An 18,854-nucleotide genomic window follows, 5' to 3' on the forward strand; every position below is an offset into this window, starting at 1 on the left:
GTTCTCAGGGTTTCACCCTTGGCCACCCTCTCTTTGTACCCTGATTAAGCTCATATATGCCACCCATTGGGGGATGATGCCCAAGGTCCTAAGTCTCTTTGAGTTCCACCTCTCAGTTGAACTTCCAACTAGTTTAGCCAACCCACAGATATCCAACATTTGTCACACCAAAATTGAACTCATCGTCTTTCCTTATAAATCTTCTCCTGTTGCCATCAGTGGTGCCACCATCTACCCAGATGCCCAAGCAAAAAACTGGAATTCCGGTTGAATTGCTCTTCCTCCTTTATTCATTAGAGCTAATCAGTTAGAGTCCTTGAAGTCTGTTTCACCAACATTTCTTTGAATCGTCACTTGTTTCCTTTTCCACAACCAATGCATTAGTCAAGGTCTTTGTCATCCCTCCCTTGGACTATTATAGTAGCCTCTTCAATGGTTCCCTTACTCATGGTTCCCCTCACTCCATCGTTTATGCCCTCAGTTTTTCACCCAAATAAATTGATATTTGCCTAAAATGGCCATTTCTGGGACTATATCCCCACTTTTTTAAGGGTTGCGTTATAGGCTTTAGTCAAGAGCATTTGTAAGATGGGAGGCCCTGGGGTCACCCATAGTTCTCCTGTCTGACTCCCTTCCACTCCAGTTCACCACTGAGCAGCTCTACAGATGGTTCTGGAAGACATAAAAATACATTTAACATAATCCACTTCCTTTGGTTTTGATGATAGAGAGCCCCCCATGGCTTTGGACACTTTTCCTAAACCTGGACATATCCTAGAACATTGGTTCCCTCCCTGCCTCCCTCCCCACAGACATCTTTGACAATCTGATCAAAGCATGCTCCCTTCTCCCCAGAAAGATGCACATGTGCAAACACAATTTGGCATGAGTGCCAGGGTTTTCACTGAGCCCCTGAGCCCATCCATGGGGTGATGGCTTTTGTTTGTGGACAATTCTATTTTTTATTTTATTTTATTTTATTTTATTGTGGACAATTCTAAACAGTCTCCAGATCATCCACTGGTTTCCATCTAAAACCAAGAGGAAGAGTCGCTTGGTTTCCCAAGACATTTTGAAAACTCTTGGAGCATTTTTATAGCACATTTTGGAATATAATGACATTTCCTCCAACGACACTTTGAACATTGTCTGAGTAACAACATAAAAACAATTTCAAACTTGCATTTCTTGGCTCAGTATAGTTGAGTTTCTTCATACCCACAGCCTCTTTATAGAAGCTGCTTGGAACCACTTTGTTTCTCACTGGATTTCCAAGCCTGACTCCCCCGTCGGCTGTCAGGCTGTGACTGCTTTTCCTCTCTTCCTTGGTCACTTCAGAAGCTTCCCTAGGACCCTAGGCTCTGAACCCTCTCCTGCACAACTCAGGTCAGCACATGCTGTGCCCGCCCAGCAGCCCAGGGAGGAGGCCAAAAGGAGCAGGCACCCAGGCACTGGCCACCCTTGGGGGCCTTTTGTAGGGTGAGAGCCTATGTCAGGGAACACTCCACATCTTCACGGGAGTCTAAGCTTCCTCTTCTGCAGTCCAGCTGCTGGCCAATGAGGTAACAGCAGGGATTGGCCTTCCCTGCCCACAGAATGTGCCATTTCCGTAGGGGACATGAGGGCACGAGGTGGTGACTCTACCCCAGGCGTGCGGTGGGTCTTCAGCAGCCCACACCCCCTGCACTGGGCACGAATAGGGCTGCCTCCTAACTTAGCATCCAGGCACATGCCCGAGTTCACAGGCCTCTCCTTGGGGTTCCTGTCGTCACCCTCTCTTCCTTGGCAAAGCTTCTCTCCCGCTCTCAAAGCCCAAGCTAGTCCATCATCCTCTCTCCGGATCATCCAATTTGTTTGCTCTCTTGCCAGGCTCCCTCCTTACATTTCTTGCCCAATGGAAGCTCTCCTGCTCCTTGGTCTCCCTGGAAGTCTTCAAAGCCCCACTTGCCCCAGGAGGCCCCTTTGCGTCTGGGTTCCTTCCACCTCCAACCCCCACCCCTTACCGTCCAACCCAACCTTTCTGAGTGTCCCTGCTGACTCCCGATGGCACTCACCCGCTTCCTCGCCCTCCCCCCCCCCCCCCATCCTGTGTGCCAGCTGGAAACAGCCAGCTACAAAGACTTCATTGGACGGAACCCTGAGGGAATGCTCTCATGCGCTCTGCCCTTTCCTACCTCAGCAAAGCTTTCCAGGGCCAGGTTTCCAGTGGACTCTGAGAGCCGCTGAAAAATGCTAACCCTCCAGCCTTCGGCCGTGTTTGAAATGCTTGGCAGTCCCTCCCCGTGTCTGATGTTACGAACACTGCTCAGAGATGCCCGGAGAGAAGCCTTTAATGCTTGTATTGTGTTTTAACTTGCTTTCCTTTGGAGGCAGGGAATTGTCAAGTAAGTACTCACAGCGCTCTGCCAACGCCCCGGCGTTCGGTGAGCATCCGGCACTAAGCGTTCATGCAGAGCCCACCTCCGCCGAGGGCCTGGACTCACAGGCCGCGGAGCGTGCCACACGCAGGTTTCTCCCTTTGGCCCCTCATCTTCAGTGTGGAGGCGATGCAGCTGTACACATGTGCTTGTGAATATGAAGGGAACATTCTGAGATTGCTTTACTTTTCCGTTTTTAACCGAAAATCAAGGTGAAAAAAAAAAAAGCATCTGCGGGGTTGCCACGGCGTGTGTACATATATACACATCGCATGTATATATTAATACACAGTGTCTGTGCTTGTATGCATACTCTGTACACGCTGTATAATATGTGCCATATTATACAACCCTGTGTACCCTGGAGGCGAGCCCCGCGTTGAGCCTCAGATTCTGCCTTACGAACCATGCTGCAGTCCCAGCGTCCCCGCGCGCCCATCGCAGACCCTGGCTTGCTTTTGTCATGACTGAAACCTTCTGAGGGGAAAGAAGAAACCCACGGATTTCATTTGAAAGTCCCACTAAAACAGAAGAAAGAGCAGATGTCCTGGGAAGCGATAATTAGTGTGAAGGAAGTGTCTAATTGCGAGGACTGGCGAGCCCCCGCCTCCTGGTTTCGCCCCATTTGGCGGCGGTGACGTCAGCCGTCAGCCGGGGGTGTCATTTTTGCAGAGATGTGCTCGCTACCCGTTCTTCGGTGCTGATGATAATGCCGTGGGATCCAGTGATCATTTATGATTACATAACATGTTTTGATTGAAGAGTTTCGGAGAAAATAAAGGTAGCTTGTTTGTTTTTCCCCCCGGGCACAGAAATGCAAACCGGTCCAGCGGGCAAGCTGCCCTACCGAGAAACACGGGGAATTATTAGGCCAAATTATGAGTTGAACTTGATTCGAAAACAAAACATCCATTGTGCATAGCTCCCAGCGCCATCCAGGAGGACGGGGTTGTTTTTCCGACAACACGCTTGTCCCCAGCACACTCGCAAACCAGCAGAGTCCCCGGGCGCATCCGCCAGGTCCCCGAGCAGAGCGTGCGTGGGAAGCATTGACAGGGCTTCCTTTTCTCTCCCCATTCTGTAGGCGCTTTAGTGCAGAGTTTGCCCAGAGACGCCAGGGTATGAGCTTTCTGAATTTGTAGACGGGTGCACTCTTTCATTTCTGTTTTAGTTCTTTGCTGGCATGCCCGGGAAGCATGGTTTGTGCCACACAGGAATGTCTGTTCACTGGGAAAGTGCTTGTGCATGAATGAGGTGCTTGCTAATGCCACTCTAAACTGTACTAAGTTTCTCACTTGGCTTTGTTTGCTGCTGCCAAGGGGATCAAGGTAATAATCCTTTCTCTTCACCTAACCCAAGAGCAACAGCTAATGGATTCGGAACGTGCGGCGGGGCTGGTGCAGGTCTCCCCTACCCATCCGTGGTTTCCTAAACTCCAATAGGTCGATTTAAAGGAACCCCAGGTTACCCCAAATTGGCCGACTCCCATGAGAATCCTAAACTCCAATAGGTCGATTTAAAGGAACCCCAGGTTACCCCAAATTGGCCGACTCCCATGAGAATCCCTGAGGGCTCCGCCACGATAAAATCTCCGAAGTACATCGAGAGGCCCCGATCTCCAAAACGGAGAAGGGAAAAGCAACCTCTGCCGTGATGGCAGCAGTGGAACCGGGCCGGAGCCCTGAGGGACAGAGCGGAGTGGTTCTCTGTTGTTGACCTCTTGCTTCCTGCTGGCCCTCTTGTGTGGTGAGAAGGACCTGAGCTCATGGCTCCCGGGCCTGGCTTGCAAGTCCCACTGCTCACCATGCTGTGCTTTTTTCACTACCTGACTCCGAACCGTTTTGACGCGTCCCGTCTGAGACATGGCCAGCGGGTTCAGGAAGCACAGCCCCTGCCTTCTCGTGCTCAGGCTCCTCTTTGGTGTTAAAGTCAGTCACGTGGGTTTCCCGGGCCCCGGGAGGGAGGGACTGACCCCCGACGGCCACCTCAGTGCCTGCGAACCGAGGCCCCCTCATGCAGGACCCTCAATGTCAGAAGCTTTTCCGGGGGTGGGTGGAGGTGGGCCGGGGGGGGGAGACAGAATAAGCCTGGGTGGAGGGTCCTCTGGGGGCGGGGAGGGGGGAAGGAGCTGGCCCTGGCCTTCATGAGCCGCGCCCGACGAGCAAGCTTGCCGCCTTTGGTCAGCACTGTTTCTCCTGGCCTCTCTGTTCCAGGCCACCCGTGAGCAGAGCAGCTCCCCAGCCTGAGAAACTCCAGAAGAACAACATCACCAAGAAAAAGAAACCGGTTGAGGTGAGGAGGTTAAGCGCTTTTGCTTTTAACTGGGTATCGGTGTTCTGACACCTGGTGGACATCACCATCTGCAGGTCCCTTCAAGGGAACCTGCAGGGATCCGCTGGCTCTCGTTCCTGCTCCCTCCTACGCAGCACCGTGTCCCCCCGTCCCACTGCGCCCCATTCCCTCAGCCCTGCCCCTGGTCCTATCAGTACTAACTCCAAAACGTCCCAGGTCCTTCAAACCTGGTTCCTTTTCCCCATACGGGTACCACGCAGGGCGGGCGGGAGTTTATTCACTGTCTCTGGTTGGAGCACTCACCCTGCACCAGGCACTGTGCTTCACACCTAGGAGGTAAGACTCGCATTGTTTCCATTTTGCAAAGGAGCACCTGAGCTCAGGGCATCTCAGTGACCGGTTAGGCCCCCTGCCCAAGGTCACCACGCCGGGAAGTGGCGAGGGGTGTGGACTCAGTGGGTGAGACTTAGGATGGTGGCGCTGGTAACCTGCTGTTTTCTGGGAGAGGCCTCCTAATGTTCTTCCCATCCTCGGACGTCCCTCTCTCTCTCATGCCCTGCTGCCCGCAGAGTCCGCTCTTTGAAATATAACTTCACGTTTCACCCTGGCGTTGAGACCCAGTCGATTCCCACATCCCGCCGATTGGGATTCAAATAACGGGGTTCAGAACGTTACCAGGCGCTACCATTCAAGCTCCTCTCCCATCATTCTCACTGTAACACAAATCTCCACCCCCACCCCCATTGCTCAGTGTCCTGGAGCTACTGTGGGCTTTCACACCCCAGATTAGAACGTCTCAAGCTCCATTCAGATCGGAAGCTCCTACTCCTCCTGCCCACACCTTGGTCCTGCCAGGCTCTTTGCTGACGTCTCTTCCCTGATGCTCTTCACCCTGAACCCCCCTGCACCCTGCCTGCTCCCTGCCACACACCCTGCTGCCATTATTTGTGGCTCAGCGGTCTCCCATACGAGACTGTGAACTCACAGAGGTCAGAAAAATCCATCTTCAAATTTCATTGGAAAAGGCGTTCGCTGGGGGGATTTATCATGGAACCCAGCACAGGTCAGGAAATACAGCTGAGCTTCAGGAGAGACAAGACCCAGGAGCTGAAAAGCCATCATAAGCCAAGATGGTGCCTTCGTCTACCCAACCCCAGTTCTAAATTCCTGGGAGAAACCATGTGACTGGCCCAGCTTGAGTCAGTTGTCCACTAGGACTGGGGGTTACATAATTACACACACACAGTTCTGGGAAACACAAGGGGGTGAGGGTGGGGATCGGGGGAGACTGAGGGCTGGGCAGACATTCAGAAAGTTGAAAGGAGGAGAAGATGAGAGATATTTTTAAAAGCAAAATCATAAAGATAGGAACGCTCATGGTACATGGCTAAATAGATAAGTCAGCCTGACCAAGGAGTACAGGGAGATGTGTGTAGGGGCTGATTGTACCAGCTTAAGCAATTTGGGCTTTTCCCCATAGGCAGTGAGAGTTAGCAGATGCTGTTGAGTAAGGACATGGTGTGGTGTTTTAGGAGAATTAATCTGATGTCTGCAATTGGTGAGCTTTGGAGAAAGAAAAGGCCAGAATCAAGAGATCATGGAAAAAAGGAACTCACCACTTCTTACTCTCATCCCCCACCAACCAGCATAGCGCCTGGCACAGAGGCACTGCCAACAACACATGTGCGTCAGATTGAATTAGGAGCGCGTCTGATCCATCTCAGCCACTGTTCTTTGTCATGGGAGACAAGACAGGAAGAAGAGAAAGACTATAAACCCAGCACAGTATCTAGTTGTTGGGGGGAAAATGCAAATTCTGTAGAAACTTTGTAGGGCGTGCACCCAGCCACAGAATGAGTGTGGCATTTGCCTCCCCATTCTGCTCTGCCAGGCCCAGCTGCGTGTGTGGGAATCAGAGCAAATCTCGGAGCCACCATTCAGTTCCCCTACGAATGCCTGCCAAGGCGCAGACAAATGTCTAGGTAACCTTTATAGGGCATCAAACCCGTAGACGTGGGCTCACCTGAGGAGCTGGGAAGCAAATCTAATTTGTTTAGAAAACTCACTATAATTCTAGGTGTTAGCCTGTGCCCCTAGCATTCCAGGCAGTTAAAAAAAGGGGTGTTGGGGCGGGGGGGGGGGGGGAGACTGCATTTTATCCTCAGTGGGACCAGAAGCAGAATGTATTTAGTGTGTGGTTGGCTGTTTCCCGGGCCTGCAGTCCCATGAGAGGCATGGCTGTGCCTGCAGTGCGGGCTGTTCCTCTGAGGGCCGCTTTCATCTCTGGGTGGGCGTGTAGGAGCTGGCTCTCGACCACGTGTTCGGCTACCGAGGATTTGACTGTCGCAATAACCTGCATTACCTGAACGAGGGTGCCGACATCATCTTCCACACCGCGGCGGCCGGCGTCGTCCAGAACCTCTCCACAGGTGACTCTGAACCCAGGCCTTTGGTTTAGCCTTTCTGTGCACGTGCCCACACGTTAGGTGCCCCACAGCGTAAGCATTCTCTTCCCTTTAAAGCCATTCCTCTATTCCAGGCCGGTAGCCTGTAGTCCTACAAAATGGGCAGGCCCATGCTTGAAGGGTCAAAGGTGTCAAGGTCAGGAGAGGTGTCCAAGGTGCTGTCAGCACCCGGGAGGCTGAGAGCGATGGGGAGAAGCCAGAAAGAGGGTGTGGGGAACAGAGAGATCCCGAGAACCAGGCCTAGGGGAGTTTTTCTCATTCATTTTCACCTGTGATCAGTTTTCTAGCAGCTCCGATTTTTAAGTTTTGCTTCTTTTGACTATGTAGCTAGATTTACAGTGAGAACGAGAATACTTACACACTAAACAAAAATACCCGAAACTTAACCAAATGACTCTTAAATTAAAAAGTTTAAAAAGAGACACAAAGTGCACAAAGAAGCCTTCCGAAATTAATTTAATAGACACCCGTATCTTGACCACCAGATTTAGATGTTAATATTTTGCCTTATTTGCTTCATATCTTGAAACCTGTTTTTGCTTTTCAAATTTTTATGTTCTTCCCAATTTGTGCAGTTGCCCATGCATTGGTTTTTAGGCAGTGAAATCACTGGGCACATAGTGACTTGTCTTTTGGGGGGCGGGGAGGGGGGGCCTTGCAATTTTCTGTGTATTTTCTCCATTTTCTAGCCTCTCATTTTAATAGTGATGTGCTGTTTCCTTGTATGTCAGTGCCATCACTCACCTTCCGTCCTCAGGCATGAGGGTAAGTTTACAGTGGCCGCTTTGACCAGCAGCCTCCTCACTTTGGACTCTGGAAGCCGCTGCCCTTAGACTGTGCTCTGGGCCCACACAGGATGGCAGGAAGGATCGAATGGAGCCAACGTGTGTTAGATAAGACACCAGCTCCTCTCAGACCGGAAACAGACTGTGTACATGTGAAAAGTGGTCTGTCTCCCCAGGGCTGATTCTTTTCACAGGGCATTTCCAAAGATGCTGCGCGAAGCTGTGGGCTGGCCCTGAGGTCTTCCCCCCGCTCACCCTCCACGTCTCTCCCCCAGGGAGCCAGAGTTTCTACCTGGAGCACACGGATGACATCCTCTGCCTCACGGTGAACCAGCACCCCAAGTACAGGAACGTGGTGGCCACCAGCCAGATAGGTAGGCGGGTCCTGATGCAGCCAAGGTCCTCCACGCTGAGCGGGAATATTGGGAGAGGGAAGGGTGGGTCCCTGACATCCACCCTTTCTTGTGGACGTTGCTGTTGGTTTTTTGAGCCCTGAATGCCTCTGAGTCGCTTGGGTTCACACATCCAGCGATAGGTGGTTCCGAGGAACCCTGAAGTCAGACCATAGCTGAGTTCCCAGTCACTGGGTGCCCCCATCCCTGTGGATGGGTGAGCATTGTTCAAACCCAGGGGATCAAATGAAGAGCCTCATGTCTGAAGCCTGGTGGTTGTGCTTGGCCAGGAGAGATGCCAGTGTGTGTCCCCGGGTCTCCTGTGCCCTGGGAAACGGCCCACAACCAATGTGACCTGACTCACATTTGTGAAAAGCATGTGTGTGTGTGTGTGTTTTAGCTTTGTCATCTCCAGGGCAGTGTTCACAAACATACCTTCCTGCTTGTCTGCATGGAGCCCATGTCCATTTTTAAATTTAAATTGAAACTTTCTGATGCTGGTGCTGAGTGCTTCCCTGTTTGAAACGTGACTGACTGTAGCTGTTGTTCCCCCCGACGCTCCCTCACTGCCATTGCCCACCTCACGCAGGTGCCGTGGCGGAGGCCCCAGGTAAGGCTGGCCCGTGGGGAGTAGTTTGAACCTGCACAGCAAAGTCCTGCCGCTGCGCCGCGTTTGCTGGTTGTATCTGGCCGAGCGGCAGATACCAATCGTTGACCTCATCCGTCTCCTGGCGACTCCCCCACCAGTGTGCGCGCTGGGCACCCGGGCCCTGGGTCCCCGTCTCTAAGAGCCCGGCAGATGCTCGCTGTTGTCTCTGCCTCTGGCGGGTCAGGCTGTAGGTCCCTCAGGCCCCGAACGCTGGCCTTAAAGACTTTCTCGGGAACCTAAGGGTTGCCCCGGCTCGGCGGCTCCCCAGCCTGAGCGCTTTGTCACCCCCCCCCCCCCCCCCCGCCTGCAGGAACAACGCCTTCCATCCACGTCTGGGACGCCATGACCAAGCACACCCTCTCCATGCTGCGGTGCTTCCACTCCAAGGGAGTGAACTACATCAACTTCAGCGCGACGGGGAAGCTGCTGGTGTCGGTGGGCGTGGACCCCGAGCACACTATCACCGTGTGGCGCTGGCAGGAAGGTAACCGAAACGGGGCTTTCTGTCCATTGGGTGGGGGGCACGGGGTGCTTGGGGCCTGGGCTGGGCTGGGCTGGGCTCCACCCTCCATCTGCCTCCCTGCCAAGCCCAGGAGGCCCGGCTGCTGGGGCAGCAGATCCCAGGGCTCTTGGGATCCTGGAGAAGCTGCTCATTGGACGCCTCTGCGTCCCGGACCCCGCGGCAGAGAGGGCTGCCAGGGCGGGCCTGTGCCGGTTCGCGAAGGGTCTGTGGGCACTTTTGGAAAGTGCCCCAATGCCGCAGCCTTCCTGCTCCCACAGAAGGGCACAGCCTCCTCCCTTTCTACCCTAACGACCTCTGACCCAGTCTTCCTCCTCCTCAGCGTTCCTTCTGGTGGCTGCCGGATTCTGCAGCAGCCTCTGCACCTCGGTTCTTGTTACAGGAACTGGGGACAGGGTGCTACCACCGAGACATATTTTTCTTGCACATTTTAACTTTTTTTGAAATGGGGATTCATCTTATATTCCAGGTTCACATTTAATTTAGCCATTTAGCAGTTTTTCCTTCTTTCTTTCTCCCCCCCCTCCCCCCCGCCCCACACACACACAGAGGCTGCTACTAAATTTATGGTCATTTTAGGATTAAAGCTGTGCAGTCTTCCAAGCATGTTCTCAGGCTGGCAAAAGCAGATCTAATTAGTTAGGACGTTAATGAGGTCTGTCTCCAGCCGGGCAGCCCGTATCTGGGGCGCCGGACACCAGGCACGCACAGGGGGCACGTCTCCAGCTGCGGCTTCTGGAGTCCATTATCTTAGCCTCTTCCCGCGGGAGGGGCTGTGGCGGGGCTGTGAAGAGAGGAGCATCCCAATCCCTCCTGAGCCCCCACGTGAGGAAAGAGGCTGGGGACCTGCAGGTGTTTCTGAGGAGACGCAGTCATCACATTCCCTCCATTTCTCATGTCCTCATTCATTCATAGACTGTGTCCAAACGGCCCCATCCTCTGGATCTTGGGGATGCAGGTTCATTCCTCATGTCATGGCCAGCTGATTAAATAGACGGATGGGCCGATTTCCAGCCTCTGCCTGAACACTTTCAAGGACGTGGCCCTTGTCACTTCCCGAGGCAGCCACGCCCTCTCAGAAAGCTCCACTAAGCCCTTTCCTCTGTGAGGCCGTACGTTGCTGCCTAATAGTAGCCAAGTCCAAGTCTATTCCTCGTGCCTAGAAGGAAAGTTACATCGGCCCCTATACACAGTCCTGGCTTTTTCAGTTCCGGCTCGCTCTCCTCGCTGCCCTGTCTGGCCCTCTGGGCAGGACCTGCTCGGGCCCTGCCCCAGCACAGACTCTTGCTCACTGGGCCCCTTCTGACGGGCTGAGGGAGAATCGGTGGAGCCAGGACTTTCAAACAAGCTCCCAGGAACAGGAGAGGCCTTCCGTTGGTAACTTGCTCCCATTGTCTTTGCTGGAACCAGCACGGGGGTCTGTACAGAGGCTCTGAGCCAGAGATGATGTGGAAGGGCCTCTCACCAACCAGCAGCTCTTCTGAGCTGATTGCGGAGGGTTTTTCCTTCACTAAGTCCTGCTTACCGATAAACAGTGTGTTTTCCCAGAGGTTTATGTACACTTTTGTGGTCATTAGGGAGCATATAATTCATTCCTCATTTGTTAAATAATTATTTTGTGGAACTCTTGCGGGGGGGGGGGGGGGGCGGGGAGAGAGAAAGAGAGAGGGGGGGGGAGAAGAGAGAGAAGAGAGAGAGAGAGAGAGAGGATATACAAAGTAAAGTGGAGGGGAAAATGAGCTGCTTATATGAACTGCATGTTGTCAGGTCCTAGATGCTTGTATGAAATTTGTTCTGAGCAGCCTAGAAGCCAGTGCCCAGGAGGAGGCAGGCGTCGCCCCAATAGACGTGTGCGTGAGATCGCAAGGAAAAACCAACAGTGGCTTAGAAGAAATGTGTATCTTGTTGTTGTTTTATTTTGCATTTCCCCCAGGACTCCTGAGATCTTCCTCTTCCCATCACTTTTGACTGCTTGTATATTGCTGCTTCTATTCCTTACAGATTCTTAATGTTAAGTCTTGGTCTCGTACGTTTCGCAGTGTTTTTCTCCCACTCTGTTGTTTGTCTTGTAACTTAGTTTATCGTATCCTTCGGTACCGTTGGGCCCAAGGTAGAGAGGGGTATTACAGGAAGTTCGCATTTCTTCTGCAGAGAGAGAATTGCTGCTGGTGGCGAGAGGTGACCTGTGGGCCTCCCCACCCCTGGGAGACCATTCCCATCGGGAGTGTCCGCAGGCTGGCCTCGGCCCACCGTGCTAGGGAGTCATTATAAAAACAAACAGGGGAGTGTAAGTGACGAGGAAGAGGGGAAGAAAAAATACATCTGAGCGAATAACAGGGAGAGGAGATAAGAGGAAACTGGAACTAAAACATTAAGAGTAAGTTTAAAGGAAAGATAATACAAGTTCAAAATAAAAGTTAAAAAGTCCAGGGCTGATGGGACAAAAATAGATGAGGTTTAAAACCAGGGCTAAAAGACTGGAAGCCAAGAGATTTGAAAAGGAGCCAAAAGAGTGATGATGATGATAATAGTGGTTGCTCACAGGACACTCACTGCCTCAAGACTGTTCTGAGGGCTTCGCTTAGCTCCATCCTTTCAATCCGCACAATTTCCAAAATGGGCACTATTGTTACCCTCGGTTTATAGGTGAGGAAACTGAGGCACAGAGAGGCTAAAGAGCTGTCCAAAGTTCTAAAAATTAGTGGTGCCATTGGGATTTGATCAAGACAAAGGTTAAGTAAAACTCAGGAGAAAAAAAAGAAAAACTCAAGAGACAAGTAAAAAAACATAAATAAATGGAGATGAGGATAAAACTAGTAATTAAATGTAAAAGGTAAAGGAATTTAAACCTAAAAACCATAAAGAAAAGGGACCATATAGGGACCTTTATTCAAAAATAAAATAAAAGCAGAGAGTCTTGGAGAGAAATAGAGACTGTCTGAGAGAACTGAGTCTCGGCGACACTCTCAGAGGGTTCCTCTCCCTGTGGGGTGGACCTTGGTGCCGATGAGGGACGGGGATGCCCTTAAGTCGTTTTGCCCTTTTCTCTGGAAGCGTCGCCCTCCCAGGCTGTCCTTCCCTGCTGTGTCCACAGGTGCCTGGACGTGGCTGTGGGGGTGGAGTCGGGGACTGTGTCAGCAGCACCTGCTGCTCTGGAAGTTTCCCCGACACAGCCTCTTTCTCACGTTGGGAGCCGTGTCTGACGGGGCAGGGGCAGTTAGAGAAGAAGGGACACGGAAGGGTGCCCGGGCTTGCTGGGACGGAGAGCCCCCCTGGCCTGCAGCGCCAGCCTGGCCCGGGCTCAGCGGGGCCCCTCACCGGACTCTCTCATCCACACAAGGTGCCAAGGTCGCCAGCCGCGGGGGCCACCTGGAGCGCATATTCGTGGTGGAGTTTCGCCCGGATTCGGACACGCAGTTTGTGTCCGTTGGGGTCAAACACATGAAGTTCTGGACGCTGGCAGGCAGCGCCCTCCTGTATAAGAAAGGGGTCATCGGGTCCATGGAGGCGGCCAAGATGCAGACGATGCTGTCCGTGGCCTTCGGTGCTGTGAGTCCCAGCAGAGCTTCCTGAGGGACCCTGAGCCCCTGTGCATGGGAGGGGGATGGGGGGGGATGGGAGAGGGTGTGGAGAAGGAATATGGCCAAGAAGCTGCAAACGAGAAAGCCCTTTCCACAAGATCCGCTTTATTGGCTTTTTTGCAGTCACTGCTCCCTTTCCTTAGCACCGAAGGGTGGGCAGAAGGTTCATTGTTCCAGAGGCAGGCGGGCTGGGAAGGCTGTGGGGCCTGGGTCAGACAGCGCAGAGGAGGTGGGATCGTTTCTGCCACCGGCTAGCATCCCTTTTTGTTTCAGCCCGGTGCACCACAGATTCCCCCAACTGGCATCCTTAAGTGGGCTACGGGGTGCCCTCAGCCAACGGGCACGATCCCCTGGGGACATTCTGGGACACAGCCCCCGGGCCCTCCAGCTGTGGGTGCGCCCACCTCCCGGATGAGCCAGGAGAGCGTCCTCTCGGGTGGAGCCCCCTCCCTCCCCGTCCCCCGGGCCTTGCTCGCAGAACGGAAGTTCATTCCATGCAGAGCCGTGCTGGGGGAGCCACAGCCCCACAGTAGCTCGGCAGACTGCCTTTCAGAGCCAGGTGATGTGTCCTGTGCTGCCCGTGATTGTCGGCAAACGCCTTTGCATCTCCTTAGCCCGGAAGGTCAGATCCAGGGCACGTTTCCATTTCTCCGCTCTGGTTCCTAACCGAGGAGCAGGTGTCTGGGGCGGGAGGCCAGGGTGGGGGTGCCGTGCCTGTCCCGGTGTGGACGGTGTCCCTTTGTTTGCAGAACAACCTCACGTTCACGGGTGCCATCAATGGAGACGTCTACGTGTGGAAGGACCACTTCCTCATCCGGCTGGTGGCCAAGGCTCACACGGGGCCCGTCTTCACCATGTACACGACCCTGCGGGACGGACTCATCGTGACCGGCGGCAAAGAGCGGCCGTAAGCCACAGCTCCTCTGGGAACACGTGTGTAGTTGAGTTGAGTTGAGTTTTGTTTTGAGAAGAGGCTGACAGAAGCATCTACAACTTGGAGAAAATGCCAGATTTTCGTTCTCCTGTCTTTTCTGCATCAGGGAGATCAGTCTGCCGTCTCCCCAAGGGTCACAGCCTCTGGAAGGGAGGCTATTGAATGAACGGTGGTTTAACAGCCTAACAACCCGAGCGGCGTTCTCGCCCCGATCTGCGTGGCTTTAATGTTCATCAAGTGTCACTCTCGGTAGCTCTGAGGGAGAAGAGACGAAGGAGAAGTGAGAACAGAGAGAGGTTCCCGTGGGGACAGGAAAGTTGTGAAAACGAAGCAGAAAAACAGGAGACAGACAAACACTCTATGTTTGACTTAATGAAAAGTTTGATTTCCTAGATTACAATTCTCTTTCCTTCCAAGATCATGGCATCGGAAGGCATTTTAGGAAATGTGCACGTTCAAGGGGTTGTGCTGGCCCGTCCCCAGGGCCTCGGGGGGGACGTAAAGAGGTGCCAGGGAGAGAGGGCAGTGAGGGCCACGGGAGGTCTGAGGACAAGGCCTGACTCGCTGAGTTCCTCTTGATCTTCTCAGGACCAAAGAAGGAGGCGCTGTGAAGCTGTGGGACCAGGAGATGAGGCGCTGCCGAGCCTTCCAGCTGGAGACGGGGCAGCTGGTGGAGTGTGTGCGCTCCGTGTGCCGCGGCAAAGTGAGCCGGCGGGTCCCCCCTGGGGCGGCGGGGGGCGGGGGGGGAGGAGAGGGGCCCAAGGGAGAGTTAGCCCAGCGCCTTCCAATCAGACAGTCGCAACGAGAAGCAACCTGCATTTATTTGGGATCAAAAAAGTGCAATTTGGGGAGCACACATTTAGGCAGAACCAAATAGTGTCCCGATTGCAGGGTGAAAGCAAGGGGTTTCTATGAGAAAAGACAAAGGAATAATTACATGAGAAGAAGAAAGAACTCCTGCTGGTGCTAACAAGCTGAGCTACTCTTCGCTGTACATGAGCGTTGACTGGTTTTGTCTTCGGACAGAAAGTCCGTATCACTGTCTCGGTGCTGAGAATGCCCACTTTCCTGCTGGCCTCACAAACAGTTGTTTGTAAAACAGGGTTGGTTTAGTCCAGCCCCGAGGTCTGGCCCAGTCAACCACCATTCTGCTCCAGGTAGTTCATATGGGTGGGATGGTACAGGATTTGTCCTTTTTCTAATAGTGTTCTGGTTACAATAGGGGAAAATCCTAGTGGGGACCAAAGATGGAGAAATCATTGAAGTTGGTGAAAAAAATGCTGCTTCCAACATCCTGATTGACGGACACATGGAGGGGGAGATCTGGGGCCTGGCCACACACCCGTCCAAGGACATCTTCATCTCTGCCAGCAACGACGGCACAGCCCGCATCTGGGACCTGGCTGACAAGGTGAGGGCCCGCGCTCAGGGTGGTGAGGAGAGGCCGGGCCAGGGAGTGGGTGGGGATGGGGCTGAATATGAGATCAGTGATTAAGTTAGCCTAATAAAAAGTCCCACTCACACACACAGTCTATCTTTTAGCTGTATATCTGCCTACAAATACTTAGTTGTCGTAGGAATAATCTAAGTGAGAATGATTGTTCTCGTCATGAAAGAACCCACAAAACTTACAATAAATAAACAATAAGGGAGATGATAAATCATCTTCCCTGGACAAGAAGATTAAAAATGATATAAAATGTCAAAAGTTCCCAAATGGAACATTTCAATCAAAATTCCCACAAAGCTTCTCTTAGAGTTTGGAAAAAAACAATTTAAAATATCATAAAATAATTTTTAAAAAATTCATCTGGAGTAAAAATCCAAAATAGCAAAGAATAGTCTAAGGTGGGGGGACGGGGGAGGTAATGTTACCAAGCCTTGTCTAATATTAAAACAATTACTGAAGTCTCTAATAATTAAAATACTTGGTTTCATTACAAAGTGGCTAGTAATGAATATGTTTGAGTCCTGTCTTCCGTGCACAGACCAGAGAACAGACATGCAGGGGCCTAAGCGTGGCCGTTACCTCATCAGCTCACAGTGATTACGTTGCTGATGGTAACAGCACGTATCATTTACTGACTACCTACTCCATACCAGGTGCTTCACGTACCCTATTATTAATGCTTACAGTAACCTTGCAAGACCAATACTAATATCACTTGTTTTTCAAACGGGAAACTGGAGAAGTCACTAACCTAAACACACCCAGCTAGTGAGAGCCACGATTCAGGATCTGAACTAACAGGTGCTATGTCGCAAACGCACCTGAACAATAATAGTCAGCCATCTGCGGCTGGAGGGTCAAGGCCGGCCTGCTGCCTGTGTCTACAAAGTAAGTCCCCCTTTCGTTCATGTGGCGTCTGGGGCTGCCTTTGTGCTACAACGGCAGCGTTGAATGGGTACGAGAGACCCTGTGGACCCCAAAGCCTAATATACTCACTTCCAAACCATTTACAGAAAAAGCCTGCCAGCCCCCCTGCCCGAAAGCAGGCCGTCTCTCAAGCTGTTCTAATCAAAACTTACTGCCCACCTAGCGACTCAGGGACAGCAGCTAGAAGCAAGCACTTTGGAGGCCCACGTGGTAGCAGAGGCAGCCTGACTGCTCGGCCTGGGGGTAGGCTGTCCCCGGGGAGTAGCCAGGGCCGCCAGGGGCTCAGGTGCCGTTGCTTTGCATCCATGCAGAAGCTGCTGAACAAGGTGAACCTGGGCCACGCAGCCAGGTGTGCGGCCTACAGCCCCGACGGGGAGATGGTGGCCATTGGCATGAAGAACGGAGAGTTTGTCATCTTGCTGGTGAACAGCCTGAAAGTTTGGGGGAAAAAACGAGACCGGAAATCTGCCATCCAAGATATCAGGTACGTAGCAGGTGGTCTGGGCAGGGAGGAGAAGGCAGGCATTCGCCTTCCCGGGGGCCCCCCTTCCAGAAGGCCACGGCCGGGGTGGGATGAAGCACTCAGTTGGAAGAAGGTCCCTCTCCATGAGCCCCCTGTGGAAGGACACCCTCTCACACAGGAGTCCTCAGACGTGCCTTTCCTAAGTTCCACTAGAGTGCTGAAAACCTCTTGCAAAAGGCCCTTCTAAGAAAGGCTGCATGCATGCATGCCCCTGCCTCCTGGGATTTGATGCAGAGAAATGGTTGAATTCCGTAGAACGTGGGAGAAGCTAAGCACCTGTGAGTTACGAAGTGAGGTCTCCCTGCCACTGAGGCGGGGGAGGCCGGCCCCGGAGCAGACCTCCCGCCCGCCCGGCCCCTCGGTGACCGTGCTCCGGGGTCGCTTTCTCTAGGATCAGCCCGGACAGCAGGTTCTTGGCCGTCGGTTCTTCCGAACACACCGTCGACTTCTATGACCTCATGCAGGGCACCAGCCTGAACCGCATCGGCTACTGCAAGGACATCCCGAGCTTTGTCATCCAGATGGATTTTTCTGCCGACGGCAAATACATTCAGGTTTGCTTCCGCTTTACTGATACCTGGGGCGACGGATACTAACAGTAATAACAGCGGCGGCTTATACTTAATCGAGTGCTTCCTGTGTTGCGGCCAGTGTGCTGATCTATTCTTCACAGGAGCTGCGTTAGGTCCTGTAACTTCTCCCCTATCCTATAAATGAAGAAGCAGAGGCCGAGAGAAGTTAAGCAGGTTGAAGAAATAGAATTTAAAGGAGTAGAGTTTTTCTTCAGTAAGAAAAGCAGGAAACACAAGCCCTAATCATGTGTGATCCCCCTCTCACCATCTCGCCTGCAAAGCTTCCTGGTTTCTAGTTCTCAGGGGCCACACCTAAGCCTGTGTCACTTCTTATACTTAATTCATTTTCATTCCAAACCCTCCTGGGGTCGGGTGGCCCCTCCACATTGGGACCTGGACTCCAGGTGGTGGGCCAGGAGTGAGCATTCATCACGCTGGGTCCTGGGGGAACCGACCAGTGGGACGGGAGAGAGAGGGGTCCCGCCCTTAAAACGTACAGTGGAAGACAGAACCATTTTCCCAGCACTCTGAACAAATGCGGTGCATTTGAGAGCTGACCTGGAGTTGGATATTCATTGTGACAGGAGGGAGGACGCGTTCATCATCAAATAGTTAGTAAACCAGGCACTGTGGTCTGCTTTTGGTGGACAAAATGGCCCTGGTCCCTGCTGTCCTGGAGAGGACAAGCATTACCCAGATCACCACAGAATGGAATCCCACCTGTGACTGTGCGGAGCAGGGGCAGTGCAGGGTGCCGTGGGAGCATTTAACGGGGGCTGGATTTAGATCCGCTTCCTTTCTGCGAAAGTGGTATTGAAGCAGAGATCCGGAGGAGGCGTCGGAGGAGGCCAGCAAAGGGGGCCGGGAACACTGTTCCATCTGCGGGAAGGCCCCGAGGAGGCAGCTCTCAGCTCACTGGGAACGGCAGGAAAATCGGGGAAGGCCAGGCTGGAAGCACCCGCAGGGGGAGAAGGGGCCGGGCTGCAGGCAGCAGCCGGTTTCTGGGAATTGATCCGTTTCCCCTGGAGAATTGGCCCCCGGAGAAGCAGGGGTGGGGTCCTAGGTGCTTCAGCAGTCACCCAGAGCCGCTGCTGTCCATGAGAGCACTGGTCTTACTTCCGGGCCAAAGGACCTCGGTTCGGTGAGAATGGGCTTTCCCCGAACTCGAGTGAGCGTCAGAGGGACCTGGAGGCTTTGTTGAAAACAGACCCGGGCCCACCCCCAGAGTGTGTGACTTGGCAGGACTGGGGTTGGGGCCCAAGCCTGGGCATTTCTAACAAGTCCCCAGGTGATCCTGCTGCTGCCGGTCAGGAACCACCACCTCAGGCCTTCGGAAAATAGTGGGGA

At 53.0% G+C, this 18,854-nt stretch overlaps 1 protein-coding gene across 1 annotated transcript in view; it reads left to right on the plus strand.

The window, feature by feature from the left end:
• EML6 (EMAP like 6) overlaps positions 1-18,854 on the plus strand; it is a gene marked incomplete at its 5' end in the record, with an annotated part of 200,028 nt that overhangs the window by 175,900 nt on the left and 5,274 nt on the right. The window contains 10 exons of the mRNA XM_079792522.1: positions 4,631-4,709; positions 7,009-7,138; positions 8,235-8,333; positions 9,311-9,484; positions 12,861-13,069; positions 13,851-14,008; positions 14,624-14,738; positions 15,258-15,446; positions 16,724-16,896; positions 17,327-17,489. Of these exons, the coding sequence (XP_079648648.1) occupies positions 4,631-4,709; positions 7,009-7,138; positions 8,235-8,333; positions 9,311-9,484; positions 12,861-13,069; positions 13,851-14,008; positions 14,624-14,738; positions 15,258-15,446; positions 16,724-16,896; positions 17,327-17,489 (1,489 nt within the window). The remainder of the gene's footprint in view (positions 1-4,630; positions 4,710-7,008; positions 7,139-8,234; positions 8,334-9,310; positions 9,485-12,860; positions 13,070-13,850; positions 14,009-14,623; positions 14,739-15,257; positions 15,447-16,723; positions 16,897-17,326; positions 17,490-18,854) is intronic.

The sequence above is a fragment of the Cnephaeus nilssonii genome (genome assembly GCF_951640355.1).
Source record: "Cnephaeus nilssonii genome assembly, chromosome: 15".
NCBI classification, from domain to species: domain Eukaryota; kingdom Metazoa; phylum Chordata; class Mammalia; order Chiroptera; family Vespertilionidae; genus Cnephaeus; species Cnephaeus nilssonii.